Source organism: Ptychodera flava, unplaced genomic scaffold (genome assembly GCF_041260155.1).
Source record: "Ptychodera flava strain L36383 unplaced genomic scaffold, AS_Pfla_20210202 Scaffold_40__1_contigs__length_1388640_pilon, whole genome shotgun sequence".
Lineage (NCBI taxonomy): Eukaryota > Metazoa > Hemichordata > Enteropneusta > Ptychoderidae > Ptychodera > Ptychodera flava.
In genome coordinates this window covers 807,542-831,249 of record NW_027248362.1, presented here as the reverse complement: position 1 = coordinate 831,249, position 23,708 = coordinate 807,542, and the positions used below count along the sequence as shown (strand labels likewise).

At 39.7% G+C, this 23,708-nt stretch overlaps 1 protein-coding gene across 4 annotated transcripts in view; it reads left to right on the top strand.

The window, feature by feature from the left end:
• Positions 1-9,354: 9,354 nt before the first annotated feature.
• LOC139127976 (tyrosine-protein phosphatase non-receptor type 12-like) overlaps positions 9,355-23,708 on the top strand; it is a 338,072-nt gene continuing 323,718 nt past the window's right edge. For 2 of the 4 annotated variants that reach the window (XM_070693830.1, XM_070693828.1), the window contains exon 1: positions 9,355-9,550. In XM_070693830.1, coding sequence (XP_070549931.1) covers positions 9,452-9,550 — 99 coding nt within the window. In that variant the 5' untranslated portion in view covers positions 9,355-9,451. The remainder of the gene's footprint in view (positions 9,551-23,708) is intronic. The other 2 variants (XM_070693829.1, XM_070693827.1) reach the window with 2 other exon arrangements.

Genomic DNA, 23,708 nt, shown 5'->3' with positions numbered 1-23,708 from the left:
TACACAATGAGAAATAGCTGAAAATTATAGGCAAAAACGGCAAAATCTAACAGGTAATTTTCAATTCTTTTTCAAATCTGTGTCTTGTGGAAATATTTTTTTGTCTTCTGGAATATTGTTCCATACCAAAGTACCAGTGAATTCAATACATGTTTGCCCTAAACTGGTTCTGCATTTTGGTGGATGGAAAACATTTTTACCTCTTGGTTGAGTACTATATGTATGATCAATTGAGGAAAAATATGATTTGAAGTGCATGGGAAGATTACCATGAAGTACATCTAAACGAAAATGGTGACCTGGAGATTACATTGTTAGCACTTTGTGCCCTCTGGGCACAAGGTACTTATGTGATGGCGTGGCCCAATATGGCCAACATAGTGGGCCGTATGCTGTGGACGCAGGTATCTCAGAAACGCTTCAGTAACTTTTTCTGAAATTTGGTCTGGTGGTCACTTGGGCATGTCTCAAACGGTCTTTTTTCTTTTTTTGATTGAATCATTTTAAAGTCACTTTTTTCTTTTTTCTTTTTTTGATTGAATCATTTTAAAATCACCTTTTTAGCTTTTTTCTGAAAACCACTATTTTCAATTTTTCCTCAAAACCACTGATTTGATTATTGTGATGTTTGGCATTGGTGTTTGTATAGTTGAAATGCCGTCAGAAATGTTCAAAATTTGGTGATACATGCCTTGAATTATTTTTAAACAATATTTTTATCCATTTTTATTTTATATTTACTTGATTTTGACTCACTTTCGCTAACACTACCGTCTGCGCATGCGCACAACTGTAGGACAAAATCTGAGTTGAAGAATCGAAACTGACGTCATCTTTTTTCTCGGTATGGGCACATTTTTTACGTTGTGAACGTTTCACTGTGTATTTCAATATGTTCTATAGTTATGAAGTTGACAGTGATGCACTTTTGTGGCTGTCGTGTATTTTTTGGTACGAAAGGCGCCTGAAGAATGATGGCCTCCGTAGGCGATAAACACCGGTACTGGCAGGCATATCAGTTCTACTGAGGAAGTAATCCACTGGCCCGTGTAGGTCAGGGGCTCACTTAGGGGAGAACCACTTGATTTCTGCGGGGGGCGGGGGGGGGGGGGTATGAAGGATTTTGAGGAAAAAAATTGTCACCAGGTGAAATAAAAGAAAAAAATTAAGCCTGTAATGGCTTCAGAAAAAAAATTCTCATAACAGACAGAAATAAAAAAGGAATTGTCACAATGCTGTTGAAATGAGCAAAATTTTGGAAACTTCATTCTCATGTATTCTTTTCTGGCATGCTGCCAAAGGCACTCAAATGTTTTTACCACAAGTAATTCTTATGTGTTTTTTTTCCAGCACTTATGATATAAGCATGCATTCACTACTTTACACCTCAGTGCACTCGATGTTTTCCTTCCCTTTTCTGACCCAAGAAATCATATTTCAGGATTTCTGTTGCAATATCTCAATGGTATAGGCAATATCTAGATGGGACTATTTGACTTCTGTAAATTGTGAAAATTTAAAACACAAGATAGAAGTCAATAAACTAGTGTTAAAACCAATACATTATTCTCTCAATATAAATATGTTAGAAAGATTACAAGTTGACAATGAAAATTGAGGAACAACAAATATAATGAAATACAATGTGTTGCCTTGTTTCTCTGACCACAAAAGATAACATCTCCCCTGAGAAATTGACTGTTTTAAAGAAAAGCAGATATAGTACTGATCACAGTTGATTTGCCAAAAAAGGGGTTCTATAATTTAAAGTTGTATATATACTGGACTTTCCATTTTGTTTGTCATTTGTTTGAATGTAAAATGAATAAATAAAAACATCCTGTGATATGTGAAACACTGGCTTAAATTTGAAAAATTGCACTGCTACTCCATTTGAAAAAAAAATTGATGCAGGTCTGACTGTAGAAATAAAAAAATGCTGTCTCTCTAACAAAAAAAAAGTTCCCATACCCACTTCCTGCATACCCCCGAAATCAAATGGGTCTCCCCTTAATATGCGCATGCGCATATAACAAATATAAATTTTACTATAACCCAAACGGGATTCGAACCCCCACACACTCATGGCAACATGGCCTAGCTGCTAGGCCTCACACAAAACCAGTCGGCCACTGTTTCCAACCCAAAAGAGTTGGTCACAGTAACCGACTTAGATGTTGCAATTCTGTGCGCGACCGAACAACACGGTGTATGTGGAGCAGACGACAAACAGACACAGTACACAGTACACACACATATAGTAATCGGAAAAGCACGAAGCTTTTTACTGAGCTATCAGACAGCCTCGGGGACAAGTAAATATCCACCAGCAGGACCACATGTCCACTCAGGTTAAAGAAATATAAATTTTACTATAACCCAAACGGGATTCGAACCCCCACACACTCATGGCAACATCTCCTAGCTGCTAGGCCTCACACAAAACCAGTCGGCCACTGTTTCCAACCCAAAAGAGTTGGTCACAGTAACCGACTTAGATATTGCAATTCTGTGCGCGACCGAACAACACGGTGTGCGTGGAGCACAAGACAAACAGACACAGTACACAGTACACACACATATAGTAATCGGAAAAGCACGAATTTTACTGAGCTATCAGACAGTCGAGCCTAATGTTTTTCAAGGACTTTGAAAAATCAAACCGATGCCATCTTGTTTCTCGGTCAGGTGCGAATATTGACGTTTTAAAGTTTTTAGCATGTATTTGATGATGTTTTGTTAATATGAAGTTCACAGTGATGGTACTTTTGTTGCTGTCATGTATTTTTTGGCACGAAACGCTCCTTCGATAGACTGAAGAATGATGGCCTCCGTACTCGGTACTCCCCAGTACATGTACCGGCGAATCCAATCCATTGCTTTAGCGAGGCAAATATCCCACCGGCAGCCCGTACTAATAGCTGGGTGAGAGCGAGGGAATGCTCTAGCGTCCTTCTACCTCCGGCCTCCATGTCATAACAAAGTAGCGTCGTTTTATGTTGATGTACTGTCCTTTCGACACAGCGATAACTTTTAGTTTTCTGTTGCTTATTTTGGGTAATTTCGACAGTTGTGCATTGATTTTGACATCATTTTTGACTTTGATCGCTAAAATGTGTGCTTATGTTGACCGATTTACTAAGGAAGTACGCGCACTTCAGAATCACGGCATAATCCGACATGGTAATTTGGCATGATCATCAGATCATACATGATCCGAGATTGCACTTTAGCAAGGTCACGATAACTAATGTTGTTTGTTTCACTGTCGTTTTATTAATTAAAACCTATATTTCCACTAAAAGACCATTAGAATTTCCTCCTGGCTACTTTGAAATCGTGCACTGGCATACATGTAGTTGTCAACATCACTATGAATGTACAGTAGACTCTCATACTATGAATATATTGACTGTCACTGCATGTGTGCAAGTCACTCCATATCATATCAAAAAATGTAGTATTGCGACGTTTGAGCTGCCAGAAGCCAGAATTTACAGTTTACGAGAAAGTTATCTTACATGTAAAACTCAGTTCTACTGTGAACAAAATGAAAGCTATGTTGTATAACTATCGTGGATAGCATAATATTTTGTACCTATCACCGTGTCAGAAAATCAGAAGGAAACAACCAGTCAGACAAACTGTGGTCAGGATGATACTGTCCAATTTTAAAGGTATACGGTCACCTGTTTTTTTAAATAGCCAATCACAGATTTTATGCGGGTGGCCGCTTTTTAAAAAGGGCGCCCCCACACGGCCAGCCATGACATACTTAGCAGCGTTGTCTGCATGCTCTTTGACGTATCAAATATGGAGGACCGACAGCTACAGGTGTTAGTACGCTAAGCCCCGCCCTTTTACCATATATGGAATATGCATATTTACGGTGACCGTGTACCTTTAATATTTGTCTCTCGGCACACACCAGATACTCATGACTGTAAAACAACATTTCCATATAATTGTATATTCAGTTTTTATATTTAGTTTGCTTTTCACCATAAAGTATGTCCTTCCCTGCACTACATAATTCAAAATTAAATATTGTTTTTGGCCTATACATACTTGAGGGGTAAGCTTATTTAGTCTCATACATTAAAGATGCACTGTTGACCTACAGAGTCAAAACTTTTTATCATTGTATTGTAGATAGGTGTACACTCCAAATACTAAGTACAAGTGTGGTGAGTGTAACAAGCAAATGTTTTTTAGTCAATGGCCCAAATTTATTTTCTATTTGATGGACAATAAATACATGTGTAATCAATTCCAACAATCCAGTTTAAGTAATTTGGTTTAGATTAGCCATTGTCCATTATATTACAATAGTTTGTGGCTAAATTTTCTCCCCTTCTGTATTATATATAAGTTCACCGTTTCCTGTTTTAGATATTGTTGATCCTATTGAGTCCCATCTCTTATTCTTAATTCACTTTCACACATATCAAGGTTGTTTATACTTAGAATCCACACTTGAACTTATGCTGGAGCAGTAACCAGTTCAAATAACTTTCATTTATGTCCAAACAATTTGACTTTTTGCCAAATTTCACATTTATGGCAATTAATAAACAGTAAGGAGGTACAAAGGACGTCGGTGCCCCCGGGCCCCATGTTTATATACATCAAGAATTTTAATTTTCTTGAATAAAGGGGCACTATTAGCATCATAACTCCTTCCTCATATAATACGTATGATTCTAAAATGAATGAAACACTGCATTTGAGCCAATATCATTTAAATAAACTGTTGAAAAAATAAATCATGAACAATAGAATTGTCTGGCCAATCAGCAGGCTATTAACAGCTTAAAAGGTACATTGCATTCATTGAAATGTGATTTGGCAGGAAAAATGCTGACCATAACAAATGCTAATCGAAAAAACATAATTAAATAAAATATAATTGCTAAAACAAATGAAACACATACACTTTATCACTTTAATAAAGCAATAAAAAATACTGTGTATTACTATCTATTATTGTCTTTTATTACCGAATCTACAGAACACTATGCATCCTTCTTTTTCCAGAATATATTTGATGAAGTTAGGAGTACATAGTACAGTATAGTTTGTCTAGTAACAGTCTGCATGAAAACTTTCATGAAAATACAATGCTAAGAGTGATTTATATGATTTTTCCTAAATTTTAAAGTTGTAAACTCCCAAGCAGAAGTGACCCCCCCCCACCCCCATAGTATCACAGGCAGGTATTTAAATCAGTCAAATTGGATGGATGTCCATAGTGTGACTGGCAATGTAAATATCTACATTCAATTTAGAGTCATAAAACTGTCAATATGATGTTTTGCACATCAACCACTTCTTGTTACATGGAAAAGGCTTTCTCAAATCACTGTCCCAATGTGCTGCTGCTCAAAAGACAATGAATCAGAGGAGTCTGTGTTGAGCAACTCATCTTCAAAATTAGATTTGAAGCCACTTTTGGTCAGTGCCCCTAAGCCTTTAATTGTGCAACATTGAGTCTCAAATTGGTGTAAGGTTGTCCTCGTTGTTCATTATGATCTTCTGGTGCAGTACTTTAATATATCAGCGGTACATATCAGAGATATCTTGATGTTTACAAATAGAAAGTCTGTTTTGAAAAGAGTACCAATCATTATGAAACTTCTGCAGTTCATATGAAAAGCGAGACAAAGTCCTGATACTCTTCTGTTTTTCTATGAGAATTCAGTATAAGAAAGCAACATGCACTAATATTTCACAATATATTTGATACAGTGACATACTTGAGAAAGAGGAAAATGACAAGATACTTTTTGTTCTCATTGATGCAACTACTGTGCTTTTATGGTTTCAATGTCAAAGAAAAGGTCCTCTCAGACACTGCATACATCAGATTTGGCTACAACTTATAACCAGATATGAACTGTAAATGCTCACGTGTTTCATTATACATTGCAGTTATGTGTAAATTTGAACCTTTGCCACATGTTTGCAACTTCATTGAAAGTATTATGTTAACATAATAAACAATATTCACCACAGATTAACTCTATAGGTCATTAAGTATTCAAATAATTAGCTGAAATAAAAATATATATTCCAAAATATATTCCAAACTTTGAAAGCTCATGAGATATGCAAACTATAAATTAGCTTACATGAAAACTTAAGTGCCAAATGACTTCAAATATTGGTATAACCTGGTATAATCATCAATGTACATAGCATGTTATGCCAACTTTGATCAAATAAATCCAAGTATTTATCCCTAATTAGGAAAGTTAATTAAATTCACATATTAGGAATCGGCTGAAGCAAAAATGCTTAATGCCTTTCAATAATGTTAGCCTACATAATAGTATCTTTAATGTACATAGCAAGTTTCATCAATTTTGGTCATGTAAATTCAAACATATATCCCAAATTTCAATAATTCATTAAATATGCAAATTAGGAGCTGGATGAAGTAAAAATGCTTAATGACTTTCAATAATGTCGTATCGTAGCATCTTTAATGTACATAGCAAGTTTTGTCAACTTTGGTGTAGTCAATACAGATAAATATCCCTGATTATGAAAGTTCATTAAATATGCAAATAAGGAATTGGCTAAAGTTCAAATGCTTAGTAACTTTCAATAATGTTCTATCATAGTATCTTTAATGTACATAGCCAGTTTCATCAACTTTGGTCTTGTCAATTCACATAAATATCCCTAATTAGGAAAGTTCATAAAATATGCAATTTAGGAATTGGCTGATTTAAAAATGCTGAATGACATGTAATAATGTTCTATCATAGTATCTTTAATGTACATAGCAAGTTTCATCAATTTTGGTCATGTAACTTCAAATATATATCCTTAATTTCAAAAATTCATTAAATATGCAAATTAGGATGTGGATGAAGTAAAAATGCTTAATGACTTTCAATAAGGTTAAATCATAGTATCTTCAATATGCATACCACGTTTCGTCAAGTTTGATCGAGTAAATTCAGATATATACTCCTAATTAGGAAATTTCATTAAACATGCAAATTAGTAATTATCTTTCACATCACCCCTTAACATCTTTCGAAGCTGATATATCTTGGTATGATCAACATTTGTAGCAAATCTCATCAAATTGTGTGCAGTCGTTGTCAATATATATCAGTTTTTTCTAAAATCATTAATTATGCAAATGAACAAAGAGTAAGCAAGCCACACCCACCAAAAACTAATCAGTTCTTGCCATTTGCAAACTGAATCTATGTACCAGATTTGATTCTGATCTGATGAGCTGTTTTTGAGATATTGAGTACACAGACAGACGGACAGACAGACAGACAGACAGACAGACAGACACACAGACAGACAGACATCGCTGCGACATATGCTCACGTGTGTCAACATGTGAGCAAAAAATAGCTCTCTATGGCTTCTCAAGAGATGAAATTGGATGCTGGCATGTCTAAACGCCCACAAAAGTTATAGATTTACTGTGTTTCTGTCTTTGATATAAATGATTGACATCCATTTATTTACAACAGTTCTTGACATCTGGTTTTACATAGAAATTGTGGAATACATTCACAGCTCATTCAAAATACTATATTCAAACTTTAAAATTGACACTTTGATATTCCTATCTTACAACTGACATGACAACAATCTCATTAAAATACCGAATGACTGCATGTTTAGAATATACTCCGAAAATTATATATATATATATATATATATATATATATATATATATATATATATTTATATATAAATTTATATTTCGATCTGTTTTTGAAATTTGGAAAAGGAGGGCTAGGGTCACCCTGTTTTGGAAAGTTGGAATGGGGGTCAGCCACTGACGTCGGCAAAAAAAATAATCCTCAGGCCCTCCTCCCCAGGCCGAAGAAACTGACCAGTCCCTAATTGGTACAGATTAAGGAAACTGCCTAAAAGTCATATTCTACATCGTGCATCAAAAAGAACAAATCAGTAATAACAAAAAAGCTTATAGAAAATGTTACAGTAATTCTTAGTCAGAACAATATCAGTAATGCCAAAAAATAATTATCATATAGTCAAAACAATTGTTGTTGTTTGAGACGTATTCTAGATATGAAAGTTATCTTATGTCTTTGAAGATTAAATTTGTAATAAGCTGGAAATTGAATGATGCATAAGGCTAAATCCACGTTGAAGATGAGATGAACTTTTTATTTGATTGTCAACTTTTATTATCAGCAGAGAATATTAAAAAGACACTTGTTTGATTCAAAAAAATCAATTGTTCAAGGTTTGAACGGACACTTTTGCTTTTATTGTTCTTTTTATCTATCTCTTGTTTTTCTCATTTGTGTTTGTATTAATTACCATACTGTATCAATAAAGTGTAATACTGATATCAGTATGAAAGAGGAATCTTTTTCACATCAGATGGCATGCTGTTTTCAATAGTGTTTGGTAAATGTGTAGAAATAGATAGTAGATCTCTTTTTAAAGGTACAATTGAACAACTCATTTCAGTGTTTCATACAATATCATTGTCTATTAAATGAGCAAAATAAATTTAAATATTGGTCAAAAATCTTAAAGTTAGAAACTAGCTCTTAGACTTCGAAATTTTATGAAAAGTTGACTATTTTGATGCAGATTTTGGATTGTTCTAACCAATTTCATCACATGACCAATATGCAAATGAGAAAACTTGTCCCTTCGCCTAGTTACAGGTCATTTTAACTATCCAAAGTAATTTGTAAAGGAATGTTTTTTTACAATGCACAGAGCAAAATAGCGATTCTTAAGTCTTAATGAGCTCCCCAACACATTTGAGGGCTGAAATTTGTTATGAAATACATGTACTTAGTCTGTACTCAACAAAATCACAGAGAGTAGCACATTTCTGTATGATTAATAATCCCAAAAAGTAAGACGGGAACACTAGTTTTTCTCACTGCGTTTTTCTCTCCTACTCACTGTACCCTACATCATACAGAATTATAAAGAGAATTACAATAGACCGTCGAGGGTCTATGATTAATGTAGGTGCCCACCTTAGTATCTACTGACAAAATGTTGAGAAAATTGCAAAATCATTATGGTGTTTTCTTGTATTTCTATTAAAGTGCAAATCAACCAATAGCATCAGCCATTTCCTTTGATTTGCACTTTAATAGAAATACAAGAAACGCTATTTGTGGTCCTCTCGTAACAGTTCTGACACTTCTTTTCTTCTCGGTAAAGTCTTTATTTACCCACCATGTATTCTCTTTGACACGATAAATGCGTGTACAGAGGGCTTGCGCAGAAATGCATGGCAAATGGTTGGCAAATGGTAAATAGCAATGCTGTAGTTCGAGCCACTTAAGGGACCTTGTTTAATTCAACTTTTTAAATTGCAAGTTAGGGGCGCTAACAGTTATGGCGACCTTTTTGTACAGTACTTCCTGGTACAATATTCTTGTTTAGCGCCCAGTTCCGCACCGTCACCTCAAAAATGAACGTCAAAGAAAATATGCAAGCCTTTGTGGACCATGTCTGTGGCATGAAGGAACGATTTCACAATGGTGAGGACGTTTACCAGGCGGAATTTCAGGTAAAACTTAGTATCGAAAATCTGACTGGATGATTTGTGTACACTGTATGGATAGAGAGAAGGGCGGCTGCATTCTGGGTTCCCCATCTGAAGTCAATATTATGTTGTTTTAGAGTCGAAAGAGCCTTTTGCTATGGGTATTGCGTAAAGATGACCGTTTTCCCCACAAATATAAGAATGGTTGATGTTTTATTCAACCGAAATACACAATTACATGCATTTTACACGGGTGATTTAAACGTCTATCGTAATTTAGAGTTGACATCACGTAGTCTTGCCCTGACTGTTTAAACACAATCTGAATGATTATTCGCATGGTCACTTCTCGAATCGCGAAGATTTCCGTATTTTATTACACTGATAGCGCAATGTGACACAACAGGCCCAGGAAAGCTCTTGAATATGGGGCGTTTTCGGTTCGAACACATCTCGTTGTTTACTCTGCGTCGAACAACTATCATACGTGTGTATCATGAATTGATCTATTCAAATACATTGCTCTGATGTATAACTTGTAAGGCACCCCACGACTTGGATACAAAGGTCGTACAATAGTATGATATCGAAATATCTTAATTTGATAGAGAAAAGTTTGACAGGGAGCGGTCCTAACCATCAGGGAAGTGAAGCATGTAGGTTTACAGTGACGAGCCAAACTAGTTAGGACTAGACTTAATTTAATAGCGAATAGGTGAAGGAAGGTGAAATTATTTCCCTGACTGCTTGCCCAAAAATCCGGGGGGGGGGGGGGGGGGATGATAGGCCACACATAAAAACCGTAAGCCCATATCCCATTTTCGACCCAAAAATCTTGTTATTTGGTTAAAACACTGTTCAGTCAAAATTTACAAAGCACTATGGAGTAAAACTATTGCTCTTGTACAGCTTGGGACTTCATAGAATAGAATTGATCTTTATTGAACTGTATGCCACTCTGACATATTAGCACATACAATAAAGATATTCAACTTCAAGTTGAACAAGTCAGAATGAAAGAGAAAAACTTCCACATTCACTTAGAAATAAGCAAAACCTTTCTGCAAATCCATTGTCTCTGGCCATGTCATTATTTGCTGTAACAAAAAATCAAAAATTTTGCTAAAACATTTATGGGGAAAATTAAAAATTTTGGTGAAAGAAAATATTTGTTTGACTTCAATAAAATTTAACTGGATGAAATCATACCACAATTAGACCCTGGTCGCACTGAAATTTATACCCCCCCCCCTCTTTTAGACCACATCACTGTCAAACCAACCCCAAAGGGCGGCATGTATACATTATGGCAAGTAATGGAAATGAGTCCTGAGACACCCCTTCACCCCCTTACTCTGCCCTTCATGAATATAAAAAAGCAACCTCCCTATCTTGAAGTACCACTGTAAACGGGACAGGAGCTGCATCTATTACTTTAGTATTCTTTCCATGTTCCCTTTTGAAATGCCAATCATTTGTCTTTTCAACATAGCCATCAACAGTATTATTGTCGACAATTGAATTTGGTCAGCAGTTCACCTGTCAGCCATAATATTGTTGACCATACATGTACAGGATCAATATGATTTGCCACAACACAAACAAATTGCTGGTGATGCAAGCAAATTTTTTGGTTTACATGTAAAGATACAGGGCTGAAGCAAAGAATTTTCTACAAACTCCAAAATTGACACATTTTCCAGCAAGACATGTTTGTTAGGGGCACACTGCACAAGATAGCTAACAGAAAGGGATTGCAGTATTCAATACGAAGAGAAAACAAGAAGTTTGGATAAATTGCGAAAACAAATTTTACAAATTACTGAAAAAATCATCAAAATATGCACATTATGTCCTCTACGGTAGACCTAGGCAAGAACCGGTAAAATATCACTGAGCAATGTTGTATACAAAGTGGATTTTGGTAAAGTCTTAAGGTAGAGTGTGCTGTTTGAATTAAGGTGGAGCTGCATGTTGCCAACACACTTTTTTTCAAAGCAATATTTCTCATCAAAGATGACAAGGAAACCCCCTAATACTATATATTTTCAAAAAGCAGAGACTCTGAAGTTTTGTATGGTGGTAGTAGTTTAGTCAAAGGATGAAGTGGTTGTATATTTTTATTTGATACACAGATCAACGGGCAAACCCACTAACAGATCTGCGAAACAAAAAAGTCACACCATCACAAGACAAATGTACAAGACAACCATAAAAGTAACACATTACATTTAATTGAAAAAAACATACACGAATCAAAAAGGAGAACTGTTAAAATGACTGGATAAAATAGTTTTAAAACTACACAGTGTAGAAAAAGTATCTATATTACATTTAAAAGAGATATCATTAAAAACAGACATGCATCTGGGCACTGTCGAGAATTTTCTGCAATTATGGATAATGGAATTATGAAATGGATTATTAGTCCCCACGGACACCGTCCGGGGGGACTTATAGGTTTGGTCATGTCCGTGCGTGCGTGTGTGCGTGTGTGCGTCCGTGTGTGCGTCCGTGCATGCGTGCGTCCGTCCGTCCGTTCACGCAGATATCTCAGAGATGCCCGGGTCAATTTCTTTCAAACTTTGCACAAGGATAGTACCCTACCCCATACAGATGCACGTCGATTTGTTTCACAATGCGATCAAATTTGGCCGTGTTAGAGGACTTTTTTCACCTTCATAGACTCCCATGTATAAGGCAGTCTCCATAGACTCCCATGTATAAGGCAGTCCATAGACTCCTATGTATAAGGCAGTCCATAGATTCCTATGTATAAGGCCAAGAAAAATAAAAATTTAGTTTCTCATCGTATTCATATTGCAAAAAGGATGCAGTGACACAGTTTTTAGTCCCCACGGATGAAGTCCAGGGGGCTTATAGATTGGGTCATGTCCGTCCATGAGTCCATCCGTGAGTCCATCCGTTCACGCAGATATCTCAGATATTTTGACTAAATGTCACGTGACCTTGGTGACCTTTGACCTCAAATATATATATATATGTCCATAACTCGGTAACCACAAGTGCTACACCCTTCATATATGGTATGATGGGACAGCTTATGACGCCACATATTGTACCTCATTAATTATGTGCATATCTAATTTTGAGCGAGCCAATAGAGCTAGAGGTCTGATTTTTGGTATATAGGGATAACTTAGCAATACTATTTTTTTTTCAAAATTTCACGTGTCCTCGGTGACCTTTGACCTCAAATATACATATTTGTCCATAACTCAGTAACCACAAGAGCTACACCCTTCATGTATGGTATGATGGCACAGCTTATGACGCCACATATTGTACCTCATTAATTATGCACATCTAATTTTGAGCAAGCCAATAGAGCTAGAGGTCTGATTTTTGGTATATAGGGATAACCTAGCAATACAATTTTTTTGACAAAATGTCACGTGACCTCGGTGACCTTTGACCTCAAATATACATATTTGTCCATAACTCGGTAACCACAAGTGCTACTACCTTCATGTATGGTATGACGGGACACTTTATGATGCCACATATTGTACATCATTAATTATGCACATATCTAATTTTGAGCGAGCCAATAGAGCTAGAGGTCTGATTTTTGGTATATAGGGATAACTTAGCAATACAATTTTTTTGACAAAATGTCATGTGACCTCGGTGACCTTTGACCTCAAATATACATATTTGTCCATAACTCAGTAAACACAAGTGCTACACCCTTCATATATGGTATGATGGGACACTCTATGACGCCACATATTGTACCTCATTAATTATGTGCATATCTAATTTTGAGTGAGTCAATAGAGCTAGAGGTCTGATTTTTGGTATATAGAGATTACTTAGCAATACAATTATTTTGACAAAATGTCACATGACCTCGATGACCTTTGACCTCAAATATACATGTTTGTCCATAACTCAGTAACCACAAGTGGTACACCCTTCATATATGGTATGATGGGAGACCTTATGATGCTTCATACTGTACCTCATTAATTATGCGTATATCTAATTCTGAGCAAACCCATAGAGCTGGATGTCTGTCATACATATGCACATAGATTTGTTCTGTGATACGATCCAATAAGGCCGCCATGTGGCCATTTTATTACGATTTTTTCATGTCCTGAACTACAGCTCAGACATGTATCAAGCGAATTTATTCAAAAGTATTTTTATCACAGACCTAATGAAGAGGACTCTATCCTCTCTGAGGACCTGTAATCAAAGTACTACCCATTAACAAGTGGGGACTGTGTCATCAACGATGACTTGTTTTGTATAAAAAGCATATGTCAAGGGTTAGTCTTCTATTGTGTAACTTAGGAATGTTCAGAATTCTGCAATAAAATTGGTAGCTGGATTTACTGCAGTGAACATTGAGTTTGCGACAAATGTATTTCACAAACTTAATTTGTACTCGCTCAATTTTTTCTGACCGGCCCTGCTGGTGGGGTGACCACACAACAGAGCCATACTCTAGAATAGATCTTACATAAACAAAATACAGAGAAATAATTGCTGAAATGTCATTGAATGGCTGGCAGAGACGCTTAATAAAACCAAGAGATTTGAAGGCTCTAGAAACAATGTTATTGATGTGAAAAGAATAATTAAGGTTGGAAGTAAGGTATTAAATGCCCAAGTCCTTGACAACAGAGACCTGTTGAAGAGAAGTACCATTGATGGAGTAATCAAGAGAGGAAATTATTCTTTTCTTAAGTTGCAGGGAAAGACACTAAGGGTTGCCCGATTGCCCGGGGCAAGTGAAAGTCGCGTTCGGGCAAGTGAACCTCCGATGCCACTTGCCTGACGGGACAAGTGAAAGAAATAATACCTAGAAACCGAATACACAAGAGCGATTTTCTGGTGAGGGAACACGGACTTAAACAGCAAAAAGTAATCATTATGCCATTGTGAACATTTCCATAAGATTTTTCATAAAATTGCATGAAGAATTGACGAAAAGAATCATGTAATCGCTTTCAATAAAATGTAGTTCAAACAATATCACCGGTTACATGTAAATACCGTACGCTGATTTTGCATATGAAAAAGCTGTTCAGCTGGTGGAGCGTGTGTTCACCAAAGTTCATTGCCATGATTGCATTGACTGTGAGGTTACGGTGTCTCACAATATGTCGATACGGTAAAAAAAGAAACACATAATGTAAAAATTTCAGAAAATTCAACCCAGCCAGAGTGGAGTTAAATTCTTTGGAAATTTCGATATTGGGAGGAAAAAGAATCCAAAAAATCTGGTGATTTGCATACATTTGCATAAATTAACACTTCTTTATCACGTAACATTAACATGCTTGACAAACTACAAGGTGAACCCAACCAATATTTTAATCTTGGGTTAACAAATTAATTAAAATTGAATAGATATTTGCAAAAAAGTGATTTTTGAGCCAAATATGCTGTGTTAGGTGCAGCTCCCCCTTAACGCTGGATGTTTTACTTCAATTGAATGAACAATGAACAATGAATGAACAAATACTGGAGCTATAAATCCAATGATGTTTATTATTTTGGTGTTGGTGTAGATGATAATTGATATGATGATGATGATGATGATGATGATGATGATGCATGGTGGTGGTGCTGGTGTTACGTGCTCCATTCCTTGACAGTTTGGGTTTTGTGTGGTTGGCTCAGTAAGCCATTCAGTCTTGCTTCTACAGATTATTGCGTCAATGTTGGTCAAATATTAGAAGCCTATTTAGCCAGTCAAGGGATACTTGAGGGTAAAGCTGAAGATTGTGGTGATAATTTAGCTTGTGGTGGTGGTAACAGTGAAATTGGCCAATTTGTTGCTCTTTGAGTTTGTTGTCAAGTCCAGTAATTATATCTCTTCAGTGATATTTTTACAGTACTTTTAAGGGTGATTGATCAGCTTGATAAATCATCAGAACAATAATGCACTATCTCTTGGAAATCAACAGATTTTGTCATAAGTGTTCATAATGTGACGTAATGGTAAACATGTATCAGTGTTTCTTGAATGCGTATAGCAGATGCCAGTACACTTTCTTGCTAAATGCCTGACAAGTTAGTAGATGCCAGTACATGTTCTTACTAAATGCCTGACAAGTTAGAAGATGCCAGTACACTTTCTTGCTACATGCCTGACAAGTTAGCAGATGCCAGTACACTTTCTTGCTACATGCCTGACAAGTTAGCAGATGCCAGTACACTTTCTTGCTACATGCCTGACAAGTTAGCAGATACCAGTACACTTTCTTGCTACATGCCTGACAAGTTAGTAGATGCCAGTACATGTTCTTACTAAATGCCTGACAAGTTAGCAGATGCCAGTACATATTCTTACAAAATGCCTGACAAGTTAGCAAATATGCCAGTACATGTTCTTACTAAATGCCTGACAAGTTAGCAGATGCCAGTACACTTTCTTGCTACATGCCTGACAAGTTATTAGATGCAAGTACACGTTCTTGCTAAAAATGCCTGTCAAGTTTAATAGCAGATGCCAGTACATAATAAGGGACCATATGATGATTGAGCAGGCACTGTGGGGCAGTGGTTTTAGCAACGGTCTCACTATCAAAGGATGGTGAGTTCAAGACCCAGTAAGTTCAGAGTAACAAACTCACTGTGAAAGGATGGTGAGTTCAAGACTCCAGCAGGGTATTGTGCCTGTGAGTACGGCACTTTACTCATCATTGCTCCATTGGGTAGTGGGATCTCAACCTGGAATTGGACATTTGCCTGTTGGATGATGGATTAAAAGAAAATGATACTGACTTGGCAAGATGGCATGCAACAGGCTTTCAGTGTTTCTTTCAGTGTTTCTTTATAGTGTTTCTTTAAAGAAACACTGATACATGTTTACCATTACGTCACATATACATATGAACACTTATGACAATAAGCCTGTTGCACAATTTCAGGATAAGGAGTTAATATAAACTTCACTAAAGATGTGTTTGTGTTTAAGGGTGATTGAGCCATAAATTTTTTCTAATGATTTCTTACCATTCATCTTTGAAAGATAGATTTGTTTAAAGAAAAATGAGCAAAAAAAAGGCAAAGGTCACCTGGCTAGTAATCTAGTTTTAAGCTGTTGAGGCATTTGTCTTTCTCTTGTTGGTTGATCACATTCGGTTACTTGTGCTCTATACACTGGTATGTGAATGAATTATAGATCATTTCATTCATCGTTGCATAAGACCTATTACCTGTGTGTCATCATACATAATTATAAACAACCATACTTTGTTTTTCATATTCGTGACAAAACAGAAACAATGCATTCTGATTTTATTCTCTAACATGTCATAAATTCTTTACAAATTGACAGAATTTTCACATTTCTTGATGAACAATGGTTTTTCCATTATGTTGATGATGATCAGCGTGCCCTCTAAGCCCATATGACATGTCACAACCCAAACAAATTGCCTGTCATACAAGTGAAAGTTTTTGGTTTACAACTTTACATATGGATAATGGCTAAAACAAAGAAATTTCCACAATTCCTAAAATTGATGCGAAGTTTCCAGAAGTGCATGTTTGTTAGAGGGCACACTGATGATGATTTATTGCATAATTACATTTATGAAAATTGACTGGCGTTTTTGAACTACCTTCTGCACAACATATTTTTGCACTGTGTAGACCTTCCAATCAATTATTATTTGAGCAATTCAAATTATCATTGATTTTTCATACTTTTGAAAGAGGAATGTGTTATTCTTTACCAATATTGCATGCAGTTTTCTTCATGAGTAGAGAAATTGCCCACAATGCATTGCAATGTGCCTTAAACTTGTCAGGCATTTAGTAAGAACATGTACTGGCATCTACTAACTTGTCAGGCATTTAGCAAGAAAGTGTACTGGCATCTGCTAACTTGTCAGGCATTTAGTAAGAACATGTACCAGCATCTACTAACTTGTCAGGCATTTGGCAAGAAAGTGTACTGGCATCTGCTAACTTGTCAGGCATTTAGTAAGAACATGTACTAGCATCTGCTAACTTGTCAGGCATGTAGCAAGAAAGTGTAAGCATCTGCTAACTTGTCAGGCATTTAGCAAGAAAATTGCCACTTTTTCTGAACAGGTTAGCAGTTTTTAGTCAAGTTGTATTCACATGCCCATGAACAATGTCAGTGTCTTAGTTTTTCTTGAGAGAGTTGGTCATTTGTGCGCCATTTGATGCTTACTTTTTCAGACATTATGTTGGTTTTATTATAATATCATACAACAATGAAGCACAAATACTACACTACTCAACAGTTACAGAGTCCGAATATTTTGTTTTGCAACTCCATGTGCGTAGGTTTTCATGAAAAAACACAGTGTATTTGACTAGGATGTTAGTGTTTAGCTGTTGGCCACAAATCTTTGGTTAAAGGAAAGGCTAAAGGTTACAGAATTAGGTGTATCCCTTTTCCCGCCAAGTCGGTGAAAATCCGCTTGAAATTCGGTGTAGCTAGAATCTGAGCAGCCACGGCCGTTATCCTGCCAAGGCGGTGGAAATCGGGCTACTTTTTGGTACCCCCTTTCCTGCCTAGTCGACGGAACTACGTGTAGCAAACCCTTGCTCGCGCTAGGGGTCGTTCGAGGACAGGTTTTGGGCGAGGAACGGCGTTTTCTCTCGAAATGGGTTCACAGAGAGTCCAACGACAGGGAAAGGTGCGGAAGCTACCCAGCCAGTCCCCCACCCCGGTGGGGGACTGGTTTTTTTGGGGGGGACGAGTAGCGTACTTGGCAGGTTAGCACGTTGACGTATTCTTGCGGAGTTTGGGTTAACTTGGCTCTGAGGCACTACATAGATTGCGGCCGAAATTGACCGTCTCGGCAACGCTAATCTGTAAGGCAACCGCCTAAGACCGCCTCAGCTGGCGGTGCAATTTTTTGCCAATGGTGCGAGACGAAAATCACGGACTTGGTCCTGATTGACGGGAAGTGCGGACGGATTTGACGGACTCGGCTTGATTAGTCCCTGACATGGAACTGATCCGAACGGACTTGAGCGACATTTGTGAAGGGTAACCACCGCTTTTAACCGACTTGTTACCTTCTCGAAAAGACTACCCACTCAGATGTCGGACGTTGTCGGCTGCACTTGGCTCTAGACGTTCAAGCCGTGCAACGAAACACACCGCCTCAGCCTTGCCATTCACGAACATGGCCTCAAAATTTGATACCATTGTTCACCGACTTGGTGGCTGCGGTTAGGTGCGTGAACCGTTGTTCACCGACTTGTTACGCCTATGTTGTCCCTGTGAAGTTCGGCTAACGGCCGAGTCTAACGGGAGTTGGCAGACCTGTGTTTGGTTTATACCGTAGTATGACCGACTCAGGTAGAGGTACCTGTCGGTATATTCCGAGTTTTACGCACTCGGGCGTCAATGACGGGTCGTCATCACCGCTGATGACGTAGACGTGCTGGCCACGTTATTTGAAGGAGCCATGTTTGCCCAACGGACGAGGCCGAGACAGCTGTTGACAATTTTGGCATCCTTCATCTTTGACCGCCTTAGTTGGGTAAGCCGCTCGGCAGGCGACGGTTATGACCTAAACAAGCCGCTGAAGCACTGTTCGTTGCCGTACAAGAACGAGACGGCCAGTCCATTACTGCTTAATGGGCGATCTGTCGGGTTGGCTTGTCACCGACTTGGATGACAATACGCCCTGCGCAGGCGTACTTAGAAGGGACATGAGGTTAAAGATACGGGTTTCCCACCCGTACTAAACATGGGCTTGGGCCAACGTCCTTGGGTGGCAGGTGCGCATGCCACGTACCCAGCTGGACGGAATGTCAAGTTGAGATGCTAATGACATTGACTATGTTATGCTAAGTGCTCGAGGGATTTGCATCGCAAATTAGTATTATTAGCATATCAAATGGTGCGGACAGGCAATTTACATGACGGGTAGGAATGTCAGCGCCGGTTGGTGGACTGATTGCCGTAGGTCCATTATAATAACAGGTGGATGCATATATAAACACCCCTGCGTCCAATCATGTCCAGGGCTTTGTTTCCCTGTGGCTTTAAAAGGGAGGGACCTGCTAGTCTGTCGACACTGTTCCAGACATGAGCTTGACGGACCGCAAAAGTTTTCTGAAGGCGAGCAGACGACTGAAGCTCAAAGATGCAGAGTCTCCGGGCGGTAGTGGTAGCGATCGTTGTGATGTCCCTAGTAAACGTTCTAAGAAGTCGGGCAAGAAACGCTCCCGTAAGGCGAAGCTATCTCCGGCTGAAAAACCCAGTGGTAAGCGTAAACGTAAGACCGATCGTTCTGCCGATGAGGATGATGACGGTCACCGGTTGCCAGTGGTTCTCACCCGGCTGCTCCGGGAGAGACTACTTCACCTGCAGAGACTACATCTGCTCTTGTGGGAGATACTTCACCTGCACAGACTACGTCTGCTGCTGCTAGTGAGACAGTGAGTAACGAGACGGCTGATGCCATTGGTTCTCCCCCGGCTGCTCCGGGAGAGACACCACCTGTTGCGTGCACCATGAGCCCTCATCCTGCGTCAGGAGAGGTTCCTGTGCCCAGTGCGAAAGAGCTTGAGTCCTCGTCATCAGCAGAGGCTGCCCAGCCTGCTCCTGCCATAGTTTCGTGTGCTGCGATGTCCCCGCCGAAAAAGTACGGAGGGTTCGTTATCAGGATAGCCCACCTGATTTTGAGCCAGATATGATCCTTGATGCCGCTACGGGCGAGTTCAGGCCCAGACGCCCAGACGACGGTGATATCACCGCTGAGTCCGACTCGGAGGTTGACGAGGATGCGGCAGAGGACGATGACTTTTATGACAGGCAGTATGTAGGTGAGGCAAGCTCTGACGACGATGATGACGTTGCTGCTGTGTTGGCGGAGGACCACACCCCTCCTGTCTGGCGTATGTCGGAGACTACGGATGCTAATATATTTGAGGAGACCGATTTTGACCATGAGAGAGGACCGACTTTCACCTTGCCCAGCCACTCCCGTGAGCTCGATTACTTTTTTAAGTTTATTCCAGCTACACTGATCAGATTGGCCAAGGACGAGACTAATAAATACGCCAAATTCCACCAGCGATATATCGCTAGGAAAATAGATAAATACTGGCGTAACGCTGACTACCGAGAGGTGCAGGCGTTCATTGGCGTCTTAGTCTGTATGGGTATCGACCGTAAATCATCAGTGGAGGATTATTGGTCTAGCGATCCCTTTCTGAGAAACCAGGGTATTTCTACTGTGATTACCCGCAGTCGCTTTCAGCAGCTTATGCGATACTTTCATCTGGCAGACCCAGAGAACGATCCACGTCGTGATCCTGATGAGGCACGCCGCCGACGTCGGTGTCAGGAGGATCCCCTTTATAAAATCAATCCATGGATGGAGCCCATAGTTGACAGGTGCGTAAATAATTATAAGATGGGTAGAGAGATCTCCATCGACGAGGGCATGGTGCGATTTAAGGGCCGTTCTAAATTTAAGCAGAGATTACCGCATAAGCCTGATCGAGACGGTTTCAAGATATGGCAGCTGTGCGACTCCACCACTGCATACATCGCTAACTTTGCACCGTACCTAGGTGTGAAATTTCGGGATCGGACTGATGGGAGACGGCAGGAGCGAGGTGTGGTGAAAAGAATTACGATGGAGCTGGTCCAGCCATTCTGTGGATATAATCACAGCCTATTCTGTGATAGCCTGTTTAGCACGGTCGTTACTGCTAGAGAGCTGATGGAGACCGGGATCTACATGGTCGGGAGTTTTAACCGCCGTAATCGTCGCACCATGCCCCCTCAATAATTCCGCCGGGTAAGAGGAAGCGCCTTCCTCTGTCTGTTGGGGATATGAAAGCCACGACCAGAACGGACTCTCGTCTTAACATCACTGCTTATCAGGATAGTAACGCTCAGGTGCTGATCTTGAATACGGTCTATCCACCCTTGGAGTGCGTGCCAGTGGGGGAGGGAGACGAGCAGCGACAAGTGCCTCTGTCGCTGTATAATTATCGCCGGTACATGGGAGGCGTCGACCGAGCCAACCAGAAGCGCAAGTACTTTCACACTGGGCGCAAGAACCACAGATGGTGGACATATCTGGCATGTTACCTGATTGATGTTGCCCTGGTAAATGCATATATATGCTTCAAGCATGTACACCCTGATAGTAAGCTGACCCATAAGATGTTTCATCTGCGTGTCGGGAAACAACCATTGGCGGTTATTGTGGGCGATCGCAGCCCAGTGTGAGAGAGGTCGAGGCCACCGTTTCTCTTGCCTCGTACATAAATCCACAAAATCAGCCGATGCACGTTGTCAGCCGTTTGGAGGGGCGGCAGAAATGCTGTAAAGTATGCAGCAGAGAGGGTAAGACCACTGCGAGCGGACGACTGTCTGAGACGTCCAAAGGATGTAGTCTGTGCGGGGTTCATCTTCACGAGGGCGAGTGTTTTGCGGCTTTTCATCATCGCATGATGCTACGAGGTAAGAGGAGCGTTGGCGTGCAGACCTCTACTCACACAGCCCCGACGACACCCATCAGCAAGAGAACCCGACGTAAATAACGGACAGGGGACAGCTTCGCCTAACAGTGGCTTGACTGTATTCTTAACACGGACCATGATCACATTTTGAGCACGGTTGTGCCGTTTGTTTGTGCTTTACGATCCCGCTGATTGTAAATTGAAACACGGATTATTTTGTACAATCCCCGATTGTAATCTTTGTAACACGGACCATGCACTCGGACGTCGAGACAGACTCTGAGATTTATTATTCGGCATAATGTAAATTATTCCCGAATAAAATACTATCTATGGATCGCATATTTTCGTTTGTTTTGTTTAGACGGATTATTTTGTACAATTCCCCCTATTATAATTTTTGAAACACGGATCTGCCACCCCGATTGTAATTTTTGAAACACGGACCATGCACTCGGACGTCGAGACAGACTCCGAGATTTATTGTTCGGCATAATGTAAATTATTCCCGAATAAAATACTATCTATGATCGCATATTTTCGTTTGTTTTGTTTTTACCCCCACTTTCGTTTTTGGCAGATCCGTAAGGACGCTATAGTAATGGATGAACGTGCGTTGTATCACGTGGGAGGGGCACAGCCCAACGGAGGCTGTGCTTGTGCGACGTAGACGTTGTACCAACCATCTGTCGTTTGGGTTAGTGCATAGAGCAGTTGCACTGTCCAGAGCTAAGGTGGTACAAAACTGCACCTTAGTAACAACTGCACAACTAACCTGTTAGGAAACGGTAACACTAACGAGCTAAGTGTGCACTGAACTGGCCAAACTACGTACACGCCTTCCTTCAATGGCGAAGCTATGTCGTTGACACTACGTCAAAGCAGACTGCACTGTGCGACTCTTCCAAGTCGTTCAAAGTACGTGGCCAAGTGACACAACCCAGGGGAAACAGGACAGGTTTGAGGGTGCTGCCGCACCCATAGCACTAACCCCTGGGTCTTCTACTAACCCACGAGAGAGGTGATGTTTCCCCGGTGTGGCCGTGCGTGCCGGCGAACGAGCTTTACTTCCGCAAAGTAAGCTAGAAAAGGGCATAAAAGTGCACGTCCCCTGGGGCAAACAACGCCCGTGACCTCGTCATTTTCTGGACACAACCTCATCAGCGGTTGCCCCACTATACGGGCATGCAAAAATTTTTGAAGTCTAACACGTATATGGTCGGTAATCGTACCCCGAAAATGCGGTATTTTCCCGCCACATGCCTGGCAGGAAAGCGTGCAGGAGAGCCTATCTTCTGTAGACACGGAAAAGGGGGCCGGTTTTGACCCACTTGGCAGGATAACGGACAGGGGCGCTCGGCAGGAAAAGGGGTATACTACAATTATCTTTGTTGGAAAGCTGTTCGTGAGGGAAATCATAGTTAAGAGGTCTGACATCCAAAATAATATAATATTTTCCAAAGAAAATAAATATTCAAGGATTCTTTAACCCTTTTCCTGCCAAGTCGGTGAAAATCCGCTTGAAATTCGGTGTAGCCAGAATCTAAGCACTGGTGACCGTTATTCTCCCAACTCGGTGGAAATCGGGCCCTTTTTGGGTACCCCCTTTCCTGCCAAGTCGACGGCACTACGTTTTGCTATCCCCTGTGTGTTTAGGGGTCATCCGAGGAGAGGTTTTCTGACAAGGAACGCCTTTTCCCCTCAAAATGGGTTCGCAGGGAGTCGA